Raw genomic sequence first — 26084 nt, forward strand, 5'->3', positions numbered from 1 at the left:
TATCCAAAGGTGATTCGACAGTTGTTGACGAGCAAATGCTCGCTAGCAACTGGCGCTTAGCTCCTCCCGTTTCAAATATGTGTCGAAAAAGCTTGGTCACATCGCGACAATGCGTAGCACACTTGTTTAGCTACATTGAGCTTGCCGATACCGACGTTTCTATCCAAAGGTGATTCGACAGTTGTTGACGAGCAAATGCTCGCTAGCAACTGGCGCTTAGCTCCTCCCGTTTCAAATATGTGTCGAAAAAGCTTGGTCACATCGCGACAATGCGTAGCACACTTGTTTAGCTACATTGAGCTTGCCGATACCGACGTTTCTACCCAAAGGTGATTCGACAGTTGTTGACGAGCAAATGCTCGCTAGCAACTGGCGCTTAGCTCCTCCCGTTTCAAATATGTGTCGAAAAAGCTTGGTCACATCGCGACAATGCGTAGCACACTTGTTTAGCTACATTGAGCTTGCCGATACCGACGTTTCTATCCAAAGGTGATTCGACAGTTGTTGACGAGCAAATGCTCGCTAGCAACTGGCGCTTAGCTCCTCCCGTTTCAAATATGTGTCGAAAAAGCTTGGTCACATCGCGACAATGCGTAGCACACTTGTTTAGCTACATTGAGCTTGCCAATACCGACGTTTCTATCCAAAGGTGATTCGACAGTTGTTGACGAGCAAATGCTCGCTAGCAACTGGCGCTTAGCTCCTCCCGTTTCAAATATGTGTCGAAAAAGCTTGGTCACATCGCGACAATGCGTAGCACACTTGTTTAGCTACATTGAGCTTGCCGATACCGACGTTTCTATCCAAAGGTGATTCGACAGTTGTTGACGAGCAAATGCTCGCTAGCAACTGGCGCTTAGCTCCTCCCGTTTCAAATATGTGTCGAAAAAGCTTGGTCACATCGCGACAATGCGTAGCACACTTGTTTAGCTACATTGAGCTTGCCGATACCGACGTTTCTATCCAAAGGTGATTCGACAGTTGTTGACGAGCAAATGCTCGCTAGCAACTGGCGCTTAGCTCCTCCCGTTTCAAATATGTGTCGAAAAAGCTTGGTCACATCGCGACAATGCGTAGCACACTTGTTTAGCTACATTGAGCTTGCCGATACCGACGTTTCTATCCAAAGGTGATTCGACAGTTGTTGACGAGCAAATGCTCGCTAGCAACTGGCGCTTAGCTCCTCCCGTTTCATATATGTGTCGAAAAAGCTTGTCACTTCGCGACTTCTGCTCGAAAGAAAAAAAAAACATATTTTTTTTATAACTTCTTCAGGCGATTGATTAATTTGTTCCATCCAGTTTTTACTAAGAATTGTTTACCAGTTTAAAATCGCTTGCTGAGGATGTATGCGCATTTGGATCCGGAAAATTCTACATACAAACGGTAGCAATTCTTAGGATCTGTATACCTCATTTTTTGGCGCCCTGAAGTGTCACCGACTTACTGGATTTAACAGACCAGACCACGAGGGGGGCCTCGCACGTTTCGCGTCGACCGGGTGAATAATCAGGAATTTAGTTGGAACGACTCCGGAAGCCAGCCACCGCTTCTTTCTGCCAGTTATTTTAAGGACATTTGTGTTTATTGGTTTACAAAATTGAAAAAGGAATCAAATTGCAACTAATAAAGGACTCACAGAGCACATTGCAACCAACAAGATACACGGGTTTGCTTTCACTGAAATGTTTACTACACACGCGAGAGGTTCTGGAATTTTGCTTCCCTATTTTCAATTTGATGAGACATTTCTTTGTCAGTTTTATTTTGTCCGAATCATAATAAGAAATACACACCATTCGCCATGGTAGATGCATAGTATAGTGAAGTAAAGCGCTGGATGTTCTATTTTTATCATCCAGCTTTTTGTACTGTAGCACACTGCCATCCCAGCGGTTTGACGCCTCAGCGCCAATTGTGTTCATTAGTACGACTCCGCGTGCCACGGTTTCAGGCTTTGGTGAAATGTTCCACTACAAATATCACCTCACAAAAAAAAAAAAAGGAAAAAAAATTGCGTAAAACAGGTTTTGTTGCGCGTTAAGGTTCGTTCACACACTTGCAACCGAGTACGACCGAGAGAGACAAGACCTGTTGAAACCTCTTGAAATTTCAATTAGCGGACTTTGGCTAATTAATTGCGGGAATTGATCCCGGCCACATATAAAACAAAGGACCGAAAACTATTCTTTCCTGCTTGCCCTAGTTTTCATTAAAAAAAATAAAAGAAATTGGTATCTCCGGCTCCCCTTAACTCAACATTGAAGCGGCACCAGCTTCGCCTGTGACGTCATTCGGAGTGGCATTGGTTTCGGGTTGGGTTCTTCTGGTTTCCGTTTCCCCAGCGCTCGCCGGCTCGCCAGGCTCGCCGCTCTCCCGCTCTCCCGTCGATTCCCGACCAACATGGCGGCGCGGCGGGCAGTCGAAGTCAAAGTCGAGACACCAGGAACAATAACGATACCACGATACTACGGACCACGACCAACGCACTCCGTCGAGCGAGGGAAAGACAAAACGTCCGGGTTGCTCGTGTAGCCGCCGTAGGCGCCACGGGCGTCGACGGATGACGGCGACGGCCGGTTCTGTTGACTTGCGGTAGATGGCGCTACAAATAATTCATACCCTTTTAGCTGCAATATTAATAATAATAATAATAATAATTTTTATTTGCACGAGAAAGTTTGCCCACTCAGCGGCGTGCAAGGCTAGACAGAAAGGTTTGTACCCTTACGCATGTGCGCCTGCTAGCCCGCCGCTGAGTAGGTGTAAACATAAACAGTAGTCGTAAATACAAGATAACCTATATACATGTATAAAAACAACGAATAATCATAACCCAGAGGGGAAGATATGAAACCTCGCTGTGCCTCACCCCACCCCCACGCAGACCACGGCGGAGGCCCCAGCCACAAGCCCAAACACGCGAGCGCACCGCTGTGTGCGGTGCACCCCGCGCAGCCGAGCCCGCAACCGCGGCCCCCGCCACGCCCCGCCCCAGGGTGACACGGAGCACGCGCGAAGACCCTTGGGCGAACCTCTTACGGGCCATCAACTTGTGAACAGATGCTGGCCGTATCGTTTGCATAGCTCATGGGATTCCTCCCTGCCCCGCGGAAGAGGCTTGCGCTCCCTCAGCGGAACAGAGAGAAGCTCACTTACGCCTGCAGGGATCGCGGACAGACCATGTCTTACAGTCCTGGCATGCAGTGGCGCAGGCTGGCCAGTACGTCTATTCACACGCACTGCCGTTGATAGGTACGACCCGGTCAGTGAGCCGTCCAGCGTGCGGCAAACCAGGCGCACGCGAGCCATTCGCCGACGTTGCTCAAGTGGCCGCCACCCCGCAAGTTTAAGCCTGGTTGAATAATCTGCGTCCGTGGAGCCCGAAGCGCGTGCGCAAAGAATCCGGGAACCGCGTCTCTGCACGCTCTCAATGCGGTCCACGAGATGCCGCTGAGACGGAGACCACACTGAGCTACAATACTCCAATGACGGCAGCACGATCGATGTATACAAGGTGCGGAAGGCCGAGGGTCCACATGGCCTGGACACCCGAGACACAAACCCCATGGATCGTCGAGCCTTGGCCACGACACTGGCTATGTGGACAGAAAAATCCAGTGTTCTCGTAAATGTGACCCCTAAGATGGTGAGAGAGTCGCATGTGGCTAGTGGCACACCGAGCAGATGGTAGCAGGGTTTTTCCACCTTACGGCCGCTGCTAAAGCGCATCACGGCACTTTTCGCGGGGCTAAGCCGCAGGCAATTGTCAGTCGCCCAGCCCTTTATGTTGTTGATGTAGTCTTGGAGGAGGAGGCAGGTGTCGGGGGAAGTAAGTGGGGCCAATATCGACGTGTCGTCCGCGTACTGGACGAGGGGGAACCTGTCGTCCCGGGGCATGTCATTGACGTAGATTAAAAATAATGTAGGACCCAGGACCGACCCTTGTGGCACACCGGAGGGAACGTTCATCGCAGCCGAGCGCGCACCTCGGTAAACGACTTGTTGGCTTCTTCCGCTCAGAAAGTTCGACAGCCACTTCAACAGGAAACCTTGGATGCCGGCGCCCGACACCTTGCGCAGCAGGAGACCGATGTCGAGGGTGTCGAACGCGTTGCTGAGATCAAGCTGAACGAGATCTGTCTCTGTGCGATTGTCGATGCAGTTGCTTACGAAATGGCTCAGGGTCGCCAGGGCCGTCTCACAGCTACGGTTGTGTCTGAAACCATGCTGTGACTGCGATAGGTAGCCAGTGCCCTCGAGGAAGTCGAGAAGTTGGCCGTTCACCACGCGTTCGAATGTGCGGCAGATGATCGATGTTATTGAAACCGGCCGATAATGCGTGACGTCGTCTGTAGGCTTTCCTTTTCCCTTGTGGATAGGGGTAACCAAGGCGTGTTGCCAGGAAGCAGGAACAGCTCCCACGTCAAAAAGTCTCTGAAGCACACGGGCGAGCGAGGGCAAAGTGTGCTGCGTGATCATCTTGAAAAAGGCAGGTGCCACACCGTCTGGGCCAGGACATTGCGAATGCTTGATCTTGGACACCGCAATGCTCAGTGCTTCGGTTGAGAAAGTGATCTCCTCCAGGCTCGATGCGTCGGTGCCAGATGATGATGGTGCGAAAGCAGCGGAATGCGCAGATCTCAGCCGCTGTCCGTCGGTGTTGTAGACAGACGAGAAGTGGTCTGCGAAGAGTGCAGCAATCTCACCGGGGGCATCGATCATTCTTCCGTTGGCGCTGAAGCTGGGACGTTGGCAAGGCCTTCTGAGGCGACTTACGTACGACCAGAAGACCTTAGGGTCGTCCTTTGCTTTTTGTGCTATCGTGGAGGTGTAGCGCTGGTGTGCGACATGTATGGCAGCCTTTAGAGCGCGCTGGTGGTCTTTTGCAGCGCGTAAAGCCACGGGACAGTTGGAGCGGGAGGCCTTCCTGAAGAGTCCCCTCTTTATTCTCGCTGCCTTCATTATGTCGGGGGTCATCCATGGGCAATAATTTCGTCCCGACGAGCGGGTGCGGAAGGGCACGCACTCCTTCTGAATTGCTCCCGCCAGGTCGCACCACAGATCGAAATTACCAAGGGGGTCATTGCCAGTCGTCGTCACGCACCAAGGTGCGAGGTGTGCCAGGCGTGCTAGGTGGCCGTGGTCGTTCTGGTCGAACTTCCATAGTGTGCGTGCATGGTGCCCCCTACGTGGCAGCACAGCGGCGTACGTCACCTCGATCGCCAGGTGATCGCTACCGGGCAGTCCCTCAGAAGTCTCACAGGAAACTATTCGGGTCGGGTCTACCACGAAGAGAAGGTCTAGAAAGCTGGAAGTTCCGTCGCGAGTTGAGTACGTCGATCCAGTGCACGCCTGCGTGAGGCCAGCTGATGACGCAATGTCGAGTAAGAAGTCATCCGAACGATCGCGGGGAACAGGCTCCTCGTGTGTGAACCAGTCAATGTGCGAGTTGAAGTCGCCGAATACCAGTATGTTCTCATAGTTCCTGAGAGAAGCGGCCCGTAACGATACCTCCAGGAGCCTGTATGACTCCTCCCGTATCGACGGCGGGCAGTAGACACAGCCCACTAGGACTGTGCTGTGAGGCAGGCAGAGCTCCACGAAGAGTGCTTCGAGATCGTGGTGTTCAAGGTCCGTGCGACGAAAAACGCGTGCCGACGCCGGGAAAGCCAATAGGACACCTCCCCCCCTGCCACACCTGTCTTTCCGGAACACGGTGTAAGCATTCGTGTCGAAAAGTTCGCTGTCTGCTACACCTACGTCGAGCCAAGTCTCCGTGAGCAACACAACAGAACCTGGGGGCAACGAAGACACGTGTGCCTGGAGGTCTACCACCTTGTTTCGAATGCTTCGGCAGTTGCCGTACCAGAACGTTGTCACTTTCCTCCCTCCGCCGGACGATCTCCCGGTTGCAACAGGCGTAGGTACCGTAGGAGGCTGTATCGTGGAGGCCACGGGAAGGTCAAACAAGTCGTCCGCGAAAGGGGGCAGGGAGCAACCCAGGCAATACCACAAATCGTTGCTGGAGCTCAACTTCCTGTACTCCGGCAGAGAGACATACACGCATGCACGGTGGGACCAGCGGTCACATGCATCACAGCACAGCGCGGCCTGGCAATCCAGAACACGTTTGGTACAACGGGTGCAGGTGGGGTGCTGAGGTCCTGGGTTTGAAGCGACGTCGCCGGAGAGAAGAACCGTCGCGTCGACCAGCCACTCGGTACTGAGGCAGAACAACAAGCAGGCAGCAGAGTGTCTCCATCGCGGGGTCGTAAGTCCTTTAAGCCTAACGGCAGCACCGGGCCCGTTCAAGCATCTCGCGTAGGACGCGTCGGACGCGGTGGCGGCACACAAACCGAGACCGCGAAGGCCCACGCTGTTCGGAGGAGAGATACAGGTGGAGGCACGGTAGGTGACGAGCGACAGCAGCAAGAAAACGGCAAAAATGCTGTGAGACGAGCGGCAACCTGTACGTACGGCCATTTTGTTGTTGCCGTTGCGTTTCTGCATGCCTAAACAACAAGATTTTTTAAACTTAACCTTAAATCACGCTTACAATTACCTAACACTATCACTTACAAAAAACACTCCGAATGACGTCACAGCACAGGTTCCATTTGCGGCCACCATGTGGCTGCAGGATGGGAAAAAAAGGGTTTTTTCTTTTGCGATTACGCAGCAAAATAGAGGTATTTTGGGGTATGGTAGCACTTTTTCTCTTACTTATGCCGAAGTAAACAATATAAAAAATACAAGCTGCACATTCGTTCAGTGTTAAAATCATTGCACCACACCGTTAAAACGAGAGAATACACTGTCACGCTGGCACTGTCTATGTCATCTATGCGGTGACCTTGGAACTGCATTTCACAAGAGCGAAGGTTCTGCGGGATGCCCGAGGTCAAATGTGCGTAATACCTATGAGAAAGGATCGTGTACAACGTTAACAAGAGTTTTCCGAGCCGAGAAAAAAAGGGTTATTGCGCGAGAGAAATAGAAAATATGCCGGACCGCCAAGTTTACACTGCTACCCAATAGATGGCGCCAGTGTGTCCTCTTGTTGTAAGAGATATTAAGAGGTTCCAAGAGACCCGGTTCTAAGAGGTCACAAGTGTGTGAACGAGCCTTTACCCAAACAGCGCATGAAACGAGCTGACAAGCCGAGGGATACAAGATCTGCGCGGCCTGTCCCAGCCTGTCCTACCCGTGATGTCACAAGCGATGATGATGATAGCTAGAGAAGCGCCCCCTGCTGTTCGTTGCGAGTCTGTATCGACCTTCACTTCCCGGTACATTCGATACATCGAACCGCGCGCCGAACCCCTGCTTGGGATACTTTTCCAGAAGCGATTAGGGGCGCGGTTTGTACGCATTGAGGATAAAGAACTCTGGCAACGGGCAGCGTGCGGCATATAATCCGATGTAAACGGCACAATGCGCTTCTCAAGCGGATTATGCCATTTACGTATTGCCGCTTTGAATGCAATAACTGTAGTTGATGGGCTAAAGTCGCATTCATGTAAACGCGATTAAAAAGAGAGGAAAACAACACTTCGCTTCAACTCCTTAGCCCCTAATTAAAAATTACAAAAAGTTTTTGGCTAGTCAAGTCTGCTGACATTGGTTCCGCCATTGCACTTTGAGTGCCGTGCTTATCTTTGTTTACCAATATCTTACGTTGATTTTACTTTGCTTTTTTCACACTGTATAATTCATTTAGTTCATTTTACACCTAGATATACGAGAAATAACTCTGCAAAGTTTCGTTAAAAATCTTCTGTAGAAAAAAAGCTGCGCATGTTTGCGTAAGAAAAAAAAAAAAGTGGGTTCCGAAAAAGAAACTTCGAAACATCACCTCATATATAGTTTGACTTCTCCTTAGTCTTTCTTTTTTTTACTTGTTTGTTTGTGTAACAATCAGATTTTTTTTCTGTTTTGCGGCATGTGAGTAGATTGGGGGGAGGTTTTCGCAATATGGTGTGGATCGCCTGTTAGGAAAGTTTTAATTGTGTATAGACGAGGTTTGATTCCAATGTGCTTCTGGATGTCAAGCGTGCTTCTGTTCCCAATGTTGAAATACAGTAACCAGCGGCGGTATACAGGCGGCATTTTCTTATACATATGGGTATCGTATATTTGTTTTCGCGAAAATAAACCCCCCTGTATATTATGCCTCTGGCGCTGCGGGGTAACCTGAAATAAATAAAACTTGAATATTGGTAGGCCTACGTAAACACCTTTAGAAAAGTTCCGCCCGATCATATCGATTTGAAACACTAGTTGGCATTCCACGTTTTCCGATGCAAGAACTCGTCTGAGCACAGGTCAGCCTTCTCCTTGTTGAGAACCTTATTGGAAGGTTGTACCTAATGCTTGTAGATCTCCCAACCTGGTCTCGGTTAAAACCAACTATCCAGCCTAGTAGGGCGCAGCCCGTTCCTTCAATGGTCGTTTTGGGAATTGCAATAGAACATAACCAGCCAGTGTGACCTGCTACATTCCTGAAAGACCTCCTATATTAGCTCTGATAGCAATTTCACAGCAGTTTTGAAAGCGGGCAATGAGCATATCAGTATTTTTTTTGCCTTCCTGTTTAGTTATTAAAAATAGTAACATACTATAAATGTTCACAGATGTTTATTAATATTATCAACCAAATAAAATAACAAAAAGAAGACTAATAATTTAGTAAAATTTATTATTTTTATATCTATATGCAACCCAAACTTTTAGTTTTGGTTTCGCAAGGTATGTAGGGGTACGATTTTGGGTGTACCTCAAGAATGATATTCGGCAGAATCATGCTTTTTCTTGTAATATATTCAGCATGCATCATTATGCTGATAAACAAAACACATAACAATATTTTATTGAACTTTTAAGATGGCCTTTTTTCTCGTCGTTTTCCCAACTATTTTTACAGTTTTTTTTTTCACAGATATTTTACAGTTAGTTTTATTCAGTTTTCACAGCTAGCACATCTGTAAATATTTTTTTTTTTTCTGAGGACGAACCTAACAGTTCAGCAAACACTGTTCAAATTTCTGCTAAAATAATACGGACGCTTCTCCTAAAATATTGACGTATACAAATCGGCCGGACCGGATAAAATTCCTAGCGAATTTTTGAGGCGTTATTGTGAATGAGTAGCTAAGTTCATGACTGTTATTTTTCAGGCGTCATTAAATCAATGCCACTTACCAGATGAGTGGTTAACCGCTAAAGTTGTACCTGTTCACAAACTGGGGAATCGTCTTGAAGTGAACTAGAGAACGATATATTGTTGACATGGACATTTTGTAAAATGATCGAGAACTTAATTTGCAAAGGGCTTGTTGAGCACATGTAAAATAATATTATATTTGTATAGCAAACATGATTTTTGTAAAACACTGTCAACTTCTACTCAGCTATTTGAGTCAAGTCACCAGTTTGGAAGCGTGCTGAATAATCGCGGTTAGGTGGATGTTATGTCCACCGACTTACCTAAAGCGTTCGACAGGGTCGCCCACTCGAAATTGGCTGAAACATTACTTCATACTGGTCCTGATCTCAAACAGTAATCAGTATGTTGAAATTGACGGTCATATGCATCACTTCTTCGCCGGTCTCATCTGACATACCTCAAGGTTTTGTCTTGGGACTTGTTTGGTTTATAATGTACATGGTGCCCCCCCCCCCCCCCCCCCCCCCATAAAAAATAGTTTTTTTTCCATTGCAAAAATAAACTATGCATGGCCGAACGCTCATTCTTCGCCGAAAGGTAACGCTAGAGGTCCGAACCCTGCGTATGGAAATCACATTGTTTTAATATAAACGTTAATGTACATCGGCATTCAGTATACATAGTATAACAGAACATTCTTTAAAATGAAACGTTCTAGCCCATAGTTAGTATAGTGCCGGTACCGTTACCTCCATGGCGGAACCGGACCAAGAACGTACCGCGAAGAAAGCACTTAAAGGGTCGTCCAAACAGAACACAGCAAATGTCGTGCACGGCATTTGCCATGCACGGCAAACAAACAAAAAAAAATGCGTGCACATTTTTTTGAAAAACGTGAAGGTTGCGGCGCACGCTTACCTTTACAGTGAGGACATCAACCACGCAAACGACACAGCTTTCGAGAGGTTGGGGAGGGACTAAGAAGAGTGGCAGGGTTACAGGTTAAGAAGGTAGCGGCAAATGCCCCTCAAAGGGAATCAGATATCCCTCTGCGACCTCCGCATCCAATAGCGTCCCACCGTTTCCGTGACGTCGCGGCCAACGCGCGAGGAGGGTCTTGCCTTTCTTTACATATTTGCTTTATCTTTCGACTTTGACTTAGCATTGTGGAACCCACGAGAGGGAGATTAGAGTTTTACCCCACCGACGGAAACCAATACGACTTTCGGGGATTAGCTTCCCCCCTCCGATGGATACAAAGGCTGCTTTCAGGGGCTCGGTTCCCCCTTCAATGAATACAAAGGTCGCTTTCGGGAAAAGTGGGATCGGAGACAAGTTGGAATCCATTGAAGCGGAACAAAAAGCGTTTCCAGTGAACTCTTCTTTCGACTGCGGAGAGATTTGAAACAGGCGCATCACCGCTTATGGGAGGAGCTTCTCCTACCTTCTTGACCTGTAACCGACTATAACAGAGCTTGTGAGAGGCTGTACAGACCCACGAGATGAGAGCACGCTCAAAGCCTCTAAAGAGGGAAGCAAAAAATAACCTTCTCTTGCAAAGAAATAAAAAAAAAATGTCCGAAAGAGGATGGGCACTGGAGGAAAATGTCCAGCAAATGGTACAGCAGTTGCTGTGACTGCAAAAAACGTATCCTGTTTGGATATCTCCTTTAGCCAACTTCATCTTACATTGAACCATCGGAACAAAATAAATCTCGGTATAAAATTCCATTTAATTAAAACACCTTTTTTTCGCTACCTGAGTCCGGTTTCGGTATGGCGGTTACGGTATTACGGTAACACTGCTTTAATGTATCTTCGGAAGGTATTAACGCTTTGCAGCAGCTGTACATGGGCGCCGCCATAACCGACCTTCAGTTTTTGTTTCCTATTATTCCGCCTACTTCTAACCATTACTACAGAAGGACAGGTTATTGCCATTGTAGATTCTACTGTGTCCTTCAAACCAGCATTCGCCTTTGGGGAATCTCGTCAACGCCCGCTTCACTGGCGTCCCATCTGAGTAAGACGTGAGAAGGTCAACAATGGCGGCTGTAATCCGGCGCGTGTGCAAAGCGTCTACATGTTTATGTTTCTCCTATAGTATACAGTGTGTATTTCAAACCCAGAGGCAATTCTTAAACAAAGAAGCAAACGTACTTAATTTCTATAGTAGTACGCATTGTTTGTTTTGTGGTGCAACACATCTAAACGCATCCATGAATTCCCTAAAAAGTCTGATGACATTGATGCACCTGTGGTAATTGGCAGCATAGCCATCGTAAAAGTAAGTTCGTGGATTGTTCGATGTGCAGTACATGTAGCAATGTGCCACGAAGAAGAGCTGCATGTTGTTGAGTCCCTCTATTCCAGACGGAGCGTCGGGCTTGACGCACGGGTCGCTCCTCATGGCTGCAAAAGCCATCTCCATGCCCGCTACATCGGCATAATTTTCGTCCAAAGTTAACCGGGCGTATCTGACGAAGGAGGGCTGGTGGTACAGGTCGATGATGCAGTCCAGCCGCGCGCTGTAGTCTCGCCATGTTCGGTTGGTCATCCATCTCCTCCGAATACCGGTCGCCAGTAGGTCCACCGATTTCGGGCTAAAGGCGTGCGAGATCTCGTGTCCCAGTACGGTTCCTAGGAGGGCGTAGGTGGCCACGAGCGAGTCCAACATCACGAACGGCTCTGTCAATATAACCGACGGTATGTACACGGTATGCAAGTGAGGGGTGTAGAAAGCATTCCCGTATTGACCTAGTTCCGTAAAGACGGACGCGTCCCGCTCCAACTTGCCTGTCCCGTGGGCGAACGCGAAGAGTTCTACTTCCGCCCTGTTCTTAAAGGCTTGGAGGAGGTCCTGCAGAAAGGGTCCCTCGAAGACGGGCAAGTAACGGTATTCTTTCTCCATGACCACGGGAGAGTAAAATTTCCTTGCAATGCCCAGGATAACAAGGATGTCGCTCAGTCGTTTCATAGCTAGCTGTCTGGATTCAGTGTCGGTCCAGTTGTAAAATTTGGGGAAAAGATTTCTGATTTTAGTCATTATGTGCTTCGCAGTTTGCACATCATCGGTGGACACGATGAGTTGAGTTAAGAGAACGTTGAGTGCGTGTGGAGCGACATTCCTTACTTAAGTTAAGCACCTGTCTTTGTAGGCGATGAATAGCTTAGGGAGCCGGTAGGAACTCGCGCCTGCAAAGTAGTAATGGAGGTACATTGTGATCCAATTCGCAGCCGGCCTGGGGTTGTCCTTGTATTCCTCCATGAGCTTGTTGACGAGGTAGAGTCCTTGTGACTCGTATACGTAGATGACCGTTTCGGCGGAAATTGAATTCAGAAGGTTGAGGTTGATGGCGTTGAGCCAGTTGTTTTCTGATATTCTGGGTGTCTCGTTGGCCAACTGAGCTACGCTAAGGTACGTCGTTCCGAAGGCTTTTACGTTCGCGAGCCATGTTTTGTACCTGGCCTGGACGTTTTGGACGTCTCTTGCAAACGCTGCTCCATTAACGCCGTCAAGCAACACCCACCCTATTTTTTCGTTGTATAAGACTTTATCTGTGATAGACGCAGAATTTTTTTCTCTTTGGCGGTGATTTTAATTTACCTGATATTCATTGGACGGATCTCAAGCCGTCTACTTCTAACAGTACGGGTATATACTCAGCATTTGTTAATCTTGTCAATGACTACGATCTCCATCCGTTTGTTACAGAACCCACGAGGATCGGTTCTAGTCGTTGAAGCGTTCTCGACCTTGTGTTTAGTAATCGTGCTATGGACGTCTCTGGTATTGCCGTTATCCTTGGTATAAGTGACCATAAGGCTGGAATCGCAAATCTGTCCCGTTCTTCTGATTGCAGAGCTTCCTTACGCCTTAAAAAATATTATTTGTTTGACAGGGGTGATTATGCTGGTTTGTCTAGCAATCTTGATGTATTTTACCCGGTGTTTGAGCAAATGAGCGAAGCAAGGGACGTTAACTTTCTCTGGATGATATTTATGAACAGAGTTAAAACTCTTGTTGACACGTTTGTTCCGTCAAGAATTATTACCTCGAAGCGTCGTCAGGATAAACCATGAATAAACTCTGAATTACGGAAACGCATATGTAAAAATAAACGTGCACTAAAATAATGCCATGCTCGTAATGGCTCTACATCATATAATAAACTCAAGAAGATAGGTGCCGCCCTTAAAAAAACCACTGACACGCCAAAAAAAATGTAATGTTAGGCGTTAAAATGGTGTATCAGTACATCAGCAAGAAATTGTTTCACTTTAGAGTTCCGTAGATATTCTTTTTAAATGAAAATAGAAATACGAAGCCCAATTCAAAGTGCCCGCCAGTGCCCTGTGACGTAACAGTGTACCGCAAGGTGTCGGGGCGGTCAGAAGGGAGGTATGAAATGGGCGTTTGGGGGCACATTGCAAAACGCCAAACCAGGGAGTACAAGGAGACATGGGATGGGCGTCATTTGAGAGCAGGGAAGCGGTGAGCAAGATAGAATTTGAGGATAGGTTGAGGCAAATGGATGGGGAGCAATGGGCACGAAAGGTTTTCAGCTATTTATACATGAGGAGTGTAGACACAAAGTGGAGACAGCGCACTAGGAAATTAAGAGGAAAGTTTTTAGGCTATAGTGAAGATACGGAAGAACAAGTCTCAGTTAAGAAGAAAGTCAAGGCCACAGGAAGAGAACGGTGGCTAGAGGGAATGCAGACAAAGACGGCTCTGGAAAGCTTTAGATTAAACAAAACAGTTATTGCCAAAGAAAGCATTTATGACAATTCTAGGGGAAGCTCATTGTTGTTTGAGGCGAGGACGGGTGTTCTGCGAACCAGAACGTACAGAGTGAAGTACCAGGAAATGGATGCAGTGTGCACTGCTTGTGGAGAGGAGGACGAGACGGCTGAGCACTTGATACTCTACTGTAAAGGGCTTCACCCTATGCCTACCGAAGACAACATAGATTTAAAAAGGTCATTGGGTTTTAGATACAGCGAAGGGAGAGTGGATTTCAAGACTGTAGAGATTACCAAGGAAAGATTAAGTGAATGGTGGCAGAAATCGAGAGAAAACTAGGTATTCTCTTATTAACTGATGGCAAGGGGTTTTTTATAGCCTCACTTTCTTTGCAGTGCGGAGTGAATATAGATTTCACATTTAAATATTCTAAGCCTAAATGGCAAAACAAAATGGCTAGGTGGCATAAGCTACCGCCCGATCCAAAGGGCTCAGCCGCATTCATCCATCCATCTGTCCATCCAGGCATCGACCTACGTCACTAAAAATGGGTTCGCTAAAAGTCACGTGAGTTTCACTCCTCGTGCTCTCTGCAACCGTGCCTAAGAGTTTTTTTTTTATTTTACGAGCGATCGTAGAAAACAAAGTTTCAGTTCCATTAGTTTGTTATTGCTGCACCGTTGAATTGATTAGTTTGCGTGCTGTAAAAGTTGAGGACGAAGAGTCAGTGGATTGACGTGATGGTCAATGATGAAAGCGTTGCGAGTACGAGCCAGTGTACGAGTGCATGCCATCAGTTCAGTGGTACAGAGCCATACTAAATCTAAAACAAGCTATCGAGTTTTGAAAAAAAAAAAAAGATTAGAACGCTTGCAGAAATTAGGATTGCTAGCATACGACAACACGCCCGATCGCATTGCTGAAGGTTCAGACACCGAGGTCGTCGAATCATCGGATACTCTCCAGACTGAAGATGCCTGCCGTCTAGAGAATACGAACAGTGAGTGTACTAAGTACAAGTAAACGTCGAGCATGAAGTACATGTTTTGTCTAGAACACGAGTAGAACTTGTTTACTATGTGCACATGTAGCCGATGCGTCGTGCTGCCGGAATTCAAGCCTCGCTGCTGCAGGACACGTCAATTCACTGACTCCTTTTCTTCTTCTACCTTTACAGTGACATTAAGCGATGAAATGCAAATAAAAGAAACCTTGTCTGCTTGGAACGCTCGCGGAGAATAAAAAAAAAAAAAGAAACAAAAAAAAAAAAACATTACACGCGGTTGCGGTAAGCACGAGGAGTGATACAACTCACGCGACTTCCGGCGATGCCTCCCTTCTGACCGCCCGACCTATTGCGGTACATTGTTACGTCACAGGGTATTGGCGGGCACTTTGAATTGGGCTTCGTATTTCTATTTTTATAAAAAAAATCTACGCAACTCTAAAGTAAAACAATTTTTTGGTGATGTCCTGATACACCATTTTGACGCCCAACATGAAAAATATTTTTTTTTTGCCGTTTTAGAGGTTTTTTAAAGGAGCTGTGCAACAGTTTCAGTGCTTTGCTTAAATAATTTGGAAGTTGGTGTCTCGACTTTTTTGAAGTAAAGAACAAAAAACCACTTTTGCCTGTATGCTCTAGTTTTTGTTTTAAAATTGGACAGAGTTGAAGTTTTCGTCACCTCTCAACTCCTTCATCATCTTCCGAGTCACGTGCGCTGTGACGTCACGCGTGTTTCCGGTGAAGCTGTCTCTCTCTAGAGCCATCAGTGAGCAGCGAGGACTCATCCGCTCGCGACCGCGTGACCACGTGCTGGCCCAGCGCGAACAATATGGCGAAAGGAGGTAAGTCTCATCCGGGTCCGGCCATACCCGTCCGGCCCAGTCCCCTTCCCCCTCCGGCTTCTGGCGGGTGTTCGCAGTAGCAGATAGAGCTTACGGTTTTTGTGGACCTAGGAATAGATGGCGCCACTACACCTCCGTATAATTAAAGGTTTGTCGATGATAACAGGTTTTTGACGCATTTATATTTATGTTGAAATGACAAGATTTAGAGAAAAGTTACTTTTTATCGAGCAGGTATTCGCACAACTTGCTATCTTTCTACAAGACCCCCATTGACGTCATGCCGCGTGGTTCTCATGGCCGCCGCTCGCGGCTGCAGGTCGGGGGATACTCGAATTTTTGCCTCGCGATTACGCGGCGGAATCGCAAACACTTCGAAGGAAGGAGGTGTGTTTTCTGTCCTTAGCGAAAAGATGAACAATGTCAAAAGTAGAAGATGCCAATTCTTTCAACGCTAAAATTGTTGCACAGCTCAGGTCCCCTGAAAAGAAAAAAAAATACTTTTTTTAAACAGTCTGGATGGGACACGCGTGTCAAAAAATTTAATTTAGGAAAAAACAAAGTTATTTTTACCAATATTGACGGTGCGGGAAGCGATTTAGTCGGTCGTCACCCCCTTTCCACTCTTTTTCTCTCTCGGCATTGCGGGCGCGTGGAGGAGAGGTGGATAGGCTTGGCCATCACGTTGAGGCGGAGAGGGTGTATGAACATTCTGTGACATCGTGGACTTTGCGTGCAGAACTAAAAATAAATCTCGCGCCGTCAATATTGCTCTAATTTTTTTTTTGCGTAAAAATAATTTTTTGACATGCGTATCCCAATCAAACTGTTAAATAAAAAAAAAAAAAAAACACACTTTTTTTTTTTTTTAGTGCAGCTGTCAAGCCCCATATTTCACGGCTCTAAATAAGAGGAATGGCATGGAACGGTTCAGCCATTGTGGGAGTAGGAGTTGGCCCGACTCTCAATTCCCGGGAGTTGAAATGAATGCAATCATCGGAAACTCCGATTTCAGAGAATAGAGTTAACATGAACTGGGGCTGCTCATTTCGCCACACTGGCGTCTACCACATGACAGTGAAGAGAGCGAGAGAGCGGGAAAGACAGCGAGCGAGGGAGAAACACAGTCACTCGCCTCTCAGTCGCTGACCGATCTTGCACAGCGTTAAAAACGCCAAGGCTCGTTGAGAAGGTGGTGGAAGGTTTGACACAAAAGAAGGAGAAGGGAAGACGAAACCTGCTTCAGGTAGTAGAATTGTAAGCAGTGAGAGAGTGCAGGCGAGCTGGTAATCAATCGTCATCTTGTAAACCCTGAGATGGGGAACGATAAAAAAAAACGGACGAACACAACAAAAACTGCCTTCGCCCGCTCTTGAGTTTCCTCCGCCGTCTGCTACAACCGGTTGCACGCTACCGGCATTTCTTTCGGGGCCGCGTGCGGCGCTGTGCGCTTCGCAACAGGCAACGTTGGCAACAGGACCCGAACATTTGCCTTTAGATAGATTGTTACAGAGCGCGGCCCGTGTCCATTTCGTGAGTTGGATCAACACCACCAAAACCAATCAGTCCATGTGCTATTTTTGTTCACATTATCACAGTGAGATTGAGTGCCGATGATTGGACACGAATGCTGCGTCAGCGCCCGGCTGAGCCCCGTGTCCAAACAAAAGTACTCGGTGTCGGGCTCGGGTCCAAACGACCTTTCGCAAAATGGACGGGATACTAGAGGCGTAGTGCAGTGCAAAACATCTTGAGAACCTCTGGGCTACTAAGTTTCGGTTTCATTTCGTCAAGCTCACTTCACGACATCCAGTCACGATCGAATACATTGCTCGCATTTTCGAATCTGGGATTTTCTTTAAAATTATAATACTGCAGGTGAATTGCCTACCTATAATAAAATAAAATGCTGGGGCACGTTCTTTGGGGGATCCTGACGCACCAGATTTTGTGCGCAGGTAAACAGGACTGCGATGGCACATTAAAAAGGAAATATACTGGACCGGTCGTCCTGTTCCATCGTCTCCTCAATGTCCTAGGTTTCTTAAATGATGCGTGAACCGGGACAGCCATGCTGCACTCTGCAGTGGTCGCCGGGCCGCCCGAGAGGTATGGGACGCGGATGACCGTACTCCCACCCCTCGCTAAGCCTACGCAGGTCTTTACGGACGGCCGCCGGACGTCAGTGTTGCAAGGGGGGTTCTCACGAAGACGAATGGGTGCAATGCGAGCGAGCGCCGAGTTTATTTTCATGCAGTGCTGAGATGCACTACTTCGTCAACGAGACAATCGAAATCGAAACCATGCCGCTCCTCATGACCAAACAGGTCCCATAATGCAACACGCGCAGTTTTGCGTGCGGGCATTTTTGAAAGTAGTCTATTGCTGAGTGGAGGTAGAGAAGGCTGTTGAGAGGCGGTGATTGTTCTTGGTGGTGTTGACTGAATTCAGCTGCCGTGCTTGTATGATCCAAAAAAATCACAGTAAAAAGGTAAAAAAAAAAAAAAAAAAATTGTGAATAAAAGAGAAAAAAAAAATTGTCCGCTCTCATTTTGGAAATTTCATGGTGAAAGTCATGTTCCTAACTCCCCAGCCTTGTACAGCTGCTAATGGTTGCACAGCTGCTAATCACTAAACAGTGATCCCAATAAATAGGTGGATGCACCATAGGCCCATCGGGGTAGATTGATTCCCCGCTGCCTGAACATGCATGGACGCTAGAGCCACGTAGTAAACAACGCTTAAAGGGGCCCTGCAAGGACTTTTTACTGTTTTTTAATTTGCACCGAACCTGAGCGCACTTAACGTAGGAACTTAGTGAAACTTTTCTTTTCGTGAAATTCGCTTTATTTTAAAACTTATAGGCAATTTAGAATTACAAAAACAAGCAAAAAATAACCTCCTTCATGACGTCGTAGGTCCTGGCTTGAGTGGCCGTGAACTAGAGGAGGAATAGTGAGCTCATCGAGAGCTCACGGCCGCCGCACTCCGTGTCGACGGCGCCAGAGGGCGCCACTAAAGCATGTTCTGGATAGGCTGTATGCAGCGGGCAGCCAAAGTGGCCTTCATTGCGTTTGCTGCGCGATTAAACACTAATTCGGCATGACATTTGATTGGCCACAAACAACAGCAAACACGGGGTAAAGATCAGTCCAGAATGGGAGCCACTTCGCGCTGTCACACCGCGAAACGGCCAAACCGCAAGACAAAGCCTCTCGCCGAAGGCCTTCGGAACGCACGGAGCCGGTCGGATCCTCCTGTCCATACGACTGCAGCGCCACCGCGTACATCCGGGATTTTTCCGTGTCGGCGCCTTATCCCACTAATCCTTTCTAGTATGCGCCGCCTTTTCCACCGCTTGGCGGCGGGTATGTTGACGGGTCATTTCTTGTTTCCGTACTTTATAAACTGCATTTCTTTCTTTTTTTCATCTATAATAGTGAACAAAAACTACTTTTATAAATAATTGAAACAGTTCGCGCCACTTATATTTTGTATTTCGACCAAAAAGAAGTTTTTAGTGGCTCTGACCAGTAGTAAGCCCAGGACCAAAGACGTCACATTTTGCGCGCTTTCGGTACCGCGGGTCGCCCTCGTCGGTGGAGGAGGTTTCCGTGTCGTCCGGTTAAAATATGGCGCATTGATATTTAGCTACTCTTTCCGTGCCCGCTGGCTTGCCCGAACCCCAAGAGACTTGGAAACCGCATAAAAGGTAGACGCTTAAATATGATTGCAGGGCCCCTTTAAAGTAACGGCACTCCGCTCCCCGATTTGCTAATGAGCACCGCCATCTTGGTGCTTAGACTTGAGCAGACGCAACTGTTGATCGTCACAATTAAAAAATGCGACTTCCTCAGCTTCAGACATGGTGGTAGGAAGCTCAGGTGATATCGTTTTGCTTTGTCGCGAACTGTTCTAACATTTCTTGAGCTCGAAAAAACGTTTCATGCGATTTCAGATAAAACTTCAGATAACTGGCAACCATGATTTTAAGCACCAAGATGGCTGTAGTGTCGTTTCTCTTAAGCGTAGCTTATTTCGTGCCTCTAATGCACACAACACAGCGGAGTGACGTCACGCGTAAGTACTTTCCCTGAAGAGGCCCAGCGCCGGTCGAGGTGGCGAGTTTGACCCCCGGCCGAGGAGCCCATATGCCCTTCGTTGCTTAGGCACGTACTACACCCAAGCTTGACTCCGATCTATACGGAGGAAGTTTGGTGAATGACGATGAACGAAACAAGGATGAGCCGTTCAAACGGGACTCGAGACTGAGAATGACTTGAGCGTGAGAAACGTCATGCTCAGTGTTAGATGGCCGGTTTCATATTTCTGCCTAACGCATTTCTCGGTATCGTTATTCGCCGGGTCGAGTCGCAGATAATGGTGTAGACTTATGGTGGAGGAAATGTCGTGTGACGGAAATGTCTGTTGCACATTGTCAAGGATATCTAACAGTGTCCAACAAATGAGAAACGTTACCTGATTGATACGACTACGGCTGCTTTGGGCATTTTTCAAAGAAGACATTCTTGCATCGAAGTCGCTTGAAGTGAAATGATCGCTCGAGTGGCACTCGGCTCGCGCCGAAGCTACGGCTCTTCTTCCTCGTTACGTCTATCTACTGTTTCTTTGGAGTGCCACAGCTCGGGGGACGAAAGAACGTCTACCTCAACCCTGCCAATGCCTCCTGTACTAAGATGCCTGTCAGGTGGCTCGCACTCCCATTGCGGCCGTTCTGCCATCGTGTTGTAGCCAAACGCCACGAGGTGGCGCTCGCCTCCGACAAAATTTAACCTTGGGAGCCACCTCATTAAGGTGCAACCCCACCGTGCATGACTTTTTGGTGCTTTTCCGACGGCTTATGACTTTCTTTCTATGTATCTTGCAATTATAAAGTTAGTGTCAAATTAAAGAGCAGTTTTTCAACACTGCTTTAATGTCTTGATATCACGATTATTTTTAGTTGTTAGTTAATTATTTGGCTTTTAATAGACCACAGTCTCTAATATTGAAAAAATTATTTCTCGAGTTATAACGTCACATCGTCCACAATATTTTACGTGAGCGTTCGGTTAGATGTAATAAAATAAAAACGTAAGCAACGAACTGTACAGATAAAGTATATTTTAAAATAAAAAATAAAGTTTAAAATTGTAATATTTTATGGCGCTATAAAAACGGAATCACGACAACTAATCAAAATAACGAGACATTAAATTATGAAGCATCCTTCGATATTACATTTTCCTGAACTTCCATATCGATATATGACACGTTAAGAATGTTATAATACCTCAAACTTTTCCCATTCAGTTAAGGCGAATTGCAGTTTCTTAATATAAAGTACAGATGGCGACACGTGTTCAAGAACAGCTTGATGTGCATTTTCCGTCGTGTGCCGCTTGGAACGCCACGTGAAAGACAGAAAAAGCGCCAGATGTCAGGGTGTCAGATGCCTGGATGCCCGCAGTGAGCGAGCCAGAGATGTAAGAACAACAAGCGCGAGGCTGCGGGTGCACCACAGCCACTTTTGCGCGCGTTCTACTGTGCGTCGGTACAGATGCCCGACGCGATCCAAATGAAATGGGCGCCATAAAATGCATTCTGCCATTTCAGATTCCGCCACGTATGCGAAAACGTTTTAATGTTTTTATCACTTGCATAAATCATTTACGGTATCAAACTATGCTTGTCGGAATGGTTCGACTATAATTTGTTTCAAAAACCACCTCGGTGGTTTTTAAGTGGCAATGAAATTAAAACTTCTCAGTTCCTCTCAGCCAACGCGCCGGCCTATGAATCTATATTTGTCCGGTTTAAATATCGGCCGAGGTGCCCGCAATCCGACGCAGCCCAATCTGAGATTTCGGTTGCACGTCAAAAAATATTTGCTCTGCTTTACCTTAGTTCAGAGCGCAATCAACGCTAAGGGCTGATGAAGCCACTGAAGCAGCGCCAAGAGTCCGAAGTTAAGCTGTTCGTTCTCTTTCTGTGCCTATGCGGTTGGGCTAAACTAGACCCACTAAATAAGCTACGCTTCATACAGATATGGATGCTTAAAATGATGGTGGTCAGTTATCTCAAGCTTTATCTGAAATCACAGGAAACGCTTTTCCGTCCTCCACAAATGTTTAAACAGTTGGCGACAAAGCAAAGCAATATTACGTGAGCTTCCTGACACCGAAGCTATTGCTGAGGAAGTCGCACTTTTGAATCATGACGACCGGCAGTTGCATTTGATTTGTTACTAACCACCAACATGGCGGCGCCCAAAACAATATCGGGGAAAAATTGCCGATAGTCTAAGTGTAGCTCATTTGGTCTAGCTCACAGGATAAATCAAGTGCGGTGGGGGATCGTTGGCCGAGTGTGTTGTGGCACCGCAGATCAGAGCACGTGGAGAAATACTCGAATGCGAGCTCCGATCAAAGCACGGAGCTCCCGCTGCAGAGCGTGGAGGGACTAAATCCCCTCGATATATTTGCGTTGGTCTTTCAAATAACCTCAAAGATGCCAGTGCACGAGGCCCGTGTCTCGACCGGCCCTTGGACACAAATGGCGACGCAGCGCTAATACATTCGAGCTGCCCGTGTGGAACGCGCGCCACACGGGCAACTCGAATGTCATTTACAACGAATGACATTCATGTGATCAACGAATCGTCTCGCGATCTGTCGCGCGTGGAACGCCCCACGCGCGGAGTGTCGCGCGCTGATTGTCCGATCCTTCAAATGTCATTCGTTGTAAATAGAATTCGAGTTGCCCGTGTGGTTCGGGTATATAATGACTGGCCCTTGAAAGCGAATGGCGGCGGAGCGCCCGCTCGTGGCACGTGTCTTGCGCGTTTTCACACTAATGGTTGGCGGTACTTGTAAAAAACGCCTTTATCAAGGGGCTTTAGCAGGGACCCTGGGTTCAGTCGCCCATCTGCATCCTACCGTCGTGCGATCGTGTATCACATATACGCGTAACGCACGTTAAAGACCCCGAGCTAACAGTTGCACTGCACTTTTTATAACCTTCATCGGGTAACAATGTCGTCCTACGAAATTGCTGCTCTCTAAAAAACTAACGACTAATTTTGAATGCGCCGTTACATCGCATATCTAATGTGTGTTCGTGTTCTTTTTTATTTTTATTTTTTTGTCTACATTTTTGAATTATGTGGCTCTTGCTTATAATGAAACAGACTACAGTTGTCAGACTTCTGGAAAAATATTATATAACTAAGAAAATGGCACCTGAACGTAAAAGTAAAAAAAAAAAAAAAAAAAAATGCATCGGCGCACTAAATAAAAATAATTGAAATAATAGATTTGATTATAATTGTGTTTTCAAAGGTTTGAGCACCCCAAACGCTATAAAAGCGAGCTCGGTGCTTTGGATGGTGCGCTTGTTTACTGGAAGTGTAGTTCAGGACAGTATGCTCGCACTTGTATGTCCCGCTTCGCTCGCAGGGTAAAACTAAATACGTTATTGGTAATGTATTTAGTGAAACAAAGCTTACCTTCTGTATATGTGCAATGCCCTCAGTTTTCGCGTGATTACACGCTTGTTTATCATTATTGTTTTCGTCTCCCACAGCGATTCAGTTCGTGCTCTTTTGTGTGTTTCATGAATTATTAGAGACCAAGGTAACCCAAGAGCATTCTTTTTCGCGGATTCCAAAAAAAAAAAAAAAATCCTATGCAACTTGCTACGTGTGCCACAACCAATAGAAAATATTCTAAGCTTCACATATGGCCGCTTGCCTGGCTGTACATTGTTGTTTGTCAAAAACAATAGCGATCATGTGAAATCACGTGGGAAAAACTCGTTCTAACACGCGACCGTTGGCATGCACTGAATACTCATAATCGCCGCCGACATGATTGGTGGCCATCAGCAGGTGGAGTTTTTCTACCAACCCAGAGTTAGAATGTTTCCTTCTTTCTGTTGTAAGCAATCAGGAGACAACTTACACCAAATCTGAGGGTAATAAATTACTATGAGCATTCAAACACAATGGCCTGAGCAGTATACGTGTACAAGCTTTATCTTTTGATGCACCCTTAACTTTCGACACGCTAAACGTTAGTGTAAAACGTTGGGCTGTTTCATTCTTAATTAGCGTACCATGCGCGTGCTTACACTATATTTTATACAACGTCAAAGCCTACCCGTTTGCATCGTTTTCATTTTTGCACACCACTGCTTGCGCGCATGAATCACCAAATTAAGACTGGCACAGGATGTCACAAAACAATTTACAGGGTTTTTTTTTACCGCAAAAATAAACTACGCATTGCCTAATCCTCATTCTCCGCCCAGAGGTAGCGCTGGGTCACAACCAGATGCCGAAGTTTCATCCCGAACGGACACCTTATTCAAAAGTTTTAAGTGATTTTCTGAAAATTCCAATGGGAAAAATGGAGCCCATTTTTGGCCTGTGTTTCGTTTCTGGTGCCATAGAGCTCCATGTATTCGAAAACTCCGACGGCCGCTATTTTCCCATTGAACTTTTCAGAAAATCACTTATAATTTTTGAAGAAGGTATCGTATTGGGCTGAAACTTTGACATCTGGTTGTACCTCTAGCGCTACCTATGGGCGGAGAATGAGCGTTCGGCGATGCCTAGTTTATTCTTGCGGTAATAAGAAACCCTGTATTTTTTTCTTTTGTGACACCCTGCAAGTTGCTTAAACTATGTGCAAAAGCTATCAACAGACCCAGAATCTTTGCCTGGTCAGTCACTGAATTTATCACCGAATTCGTATTAAAATTAATAATTATTCTTTATTGCTGTGAGTTTATTTTTAACCTCGGCATTTTTTATTATGACGCCCGCACCAGTCCTACTTTGGGTTTATCAAACTCAACATCTAAACCTGAGTGTCATTTTTTTGTGTTTTCCAGTCTCGTGGTTTGGGTCAAAATAAACACCCAGCTACCTAAATGAGGCACCTGACCGCCCAAAAATATTCTTTTCTTTTAGGTAGGTAATTCCTCAAGCTAGAATTTTGGAAACCAGACTATGAAGTCATCAGGTTTTGCTGAAAATCCACAAAGATCCAAACACCTGCACGATAGAAGGGCCGGCCAGTCATATTGCCGCCCGCAGAGCCGAGAAAGCAACGCTCGGTCACGGACTTCTGGAAGATTCGCGTTCATTCTTGCACCAGACGGAACTTTCGCCTTGTTTTCTTGTCCTCGAAAGCGCCAATTCATCCTCGCCCCGAACGCGCGACGCTCGAACCTTCTTTGTCGAACTTTCGAGATGGTGACGTGACGCACTCTAGATAAGCAGCTGCCAGCGACCTTGTCGAGTTAGTCTCGCTCTCGCTCTTTATTACGCTGCCGAATCGCCGCCTGCTTTTCTGCTGCCTTGACGCTCTTTGTTTACTTTTTTTTTTGTTTGGAACAAGTTCGCCGATTGAACCTTTATTTTTCAGTTCACTGTTCGTCCTCTCGTCACGTTCATTCGTATCAGTATAAATCTGATCACATTGAAATATGAGTAATTGTCCTATGAAATCTCCGATAACGGCGCACAGGCAATTTTATATTTTTCGACGCGTCGGTAGTTTTGTTGTGCATGTGTCTCGCCATTTGGCTCAGGACGATTTTCGCGTTTTGTTCTGCCTACATTTGCTGGAGACATGAGCTCGGAGCGTGGCAACTGGCCCCCTTGCACGAGAACTGGCGCAGCCGTGCGCTTTTCAAAGAAAGCTCGTGCGGAGAAAAGCAAGCAAGGGACCAGGATCGCTAGGTTGGACCAGAACGGCTCTGGGTTGGACATTTGAGAAAAGGTACATGGAAGTGACGTAATGCAAAGGAGGAGCGTATCCTAGCAACACTCACGTGGCGGCTCTGCCCACTTTGACGCCGCTACGTCATCGCAAACTTGACGCCTGTCACCCGTTTGAGCGACGTCCGGAGCCAACCACCGACGAGCGGAAGTAGCTACGCATTCCCTGAGGCGTCCCTACGCGTGGGATACGGGGTAGGATTTACTACGACGCGGGGAGCAGTTCCTGCGTTTAGCGAAGGAACGGCAACCAATCCTGTGCGTCGCTGGCCGTCGCATCTGTTCTAGTACAGGTAAAAGTATTGAAAAACAATCAAAACCTTTTGGGCGCTGTTAAAACAAACCGCTTTTTTGTATCCTTTTGCAATACATTTAACAATTAATTGGAGAGAAAATTGTTCCAATATTATGCGGGATGTGCGCCACGCGCCTTCTTCAAACCAAAATGTCGGACGGGTCGGAGGGCCACGAGGAGCCGGGGATGCCGGGGGCAGCGGAGAGGTCGGCGGGACCAACGAGGAGCGCGCGAGTGA

General features: G+C 46.9%; 1 protein-coding gene across 1 annotated transcript; it reads right to left on the reverse strand.

Moving 5' to 3' along the window:
* Nucleotides 1–11336: 11336 nt before the first annotated feature.
* On the reverse strand, nucleotides 11337–12215 carry LOC120844393 (endothelin-converting enzyme homolog). The gene has a single exon (XM_040216166.1). It carries the CDS (start codon nucleotides 12213–12215, stop codon nucleotides 11337–11339), a length of 879 nt encoding a protein of 292 aa, XP_040072100.1.
* Nucleotides 12216–26084: the final 13869 nt, after the last annotated feature.

This window comes from Ixodes scapularis, unplaced genomic scaffold (assembly GCF_016920785.2).
Source record: "Ixodes scapularis isolate PalLabHiFi unplaced genomic scaffold, ASM1692078v2 PGA_scaffold1__304_contigs__length_218370807, whole genome shotgun sequence".
Classification (NCBI taxonomy): Eukaryota; Metazoa; Arthropoda; class Arachnida; order Ixodida; family Ixodidae; genus Ixodes; species Ixodes scapularis.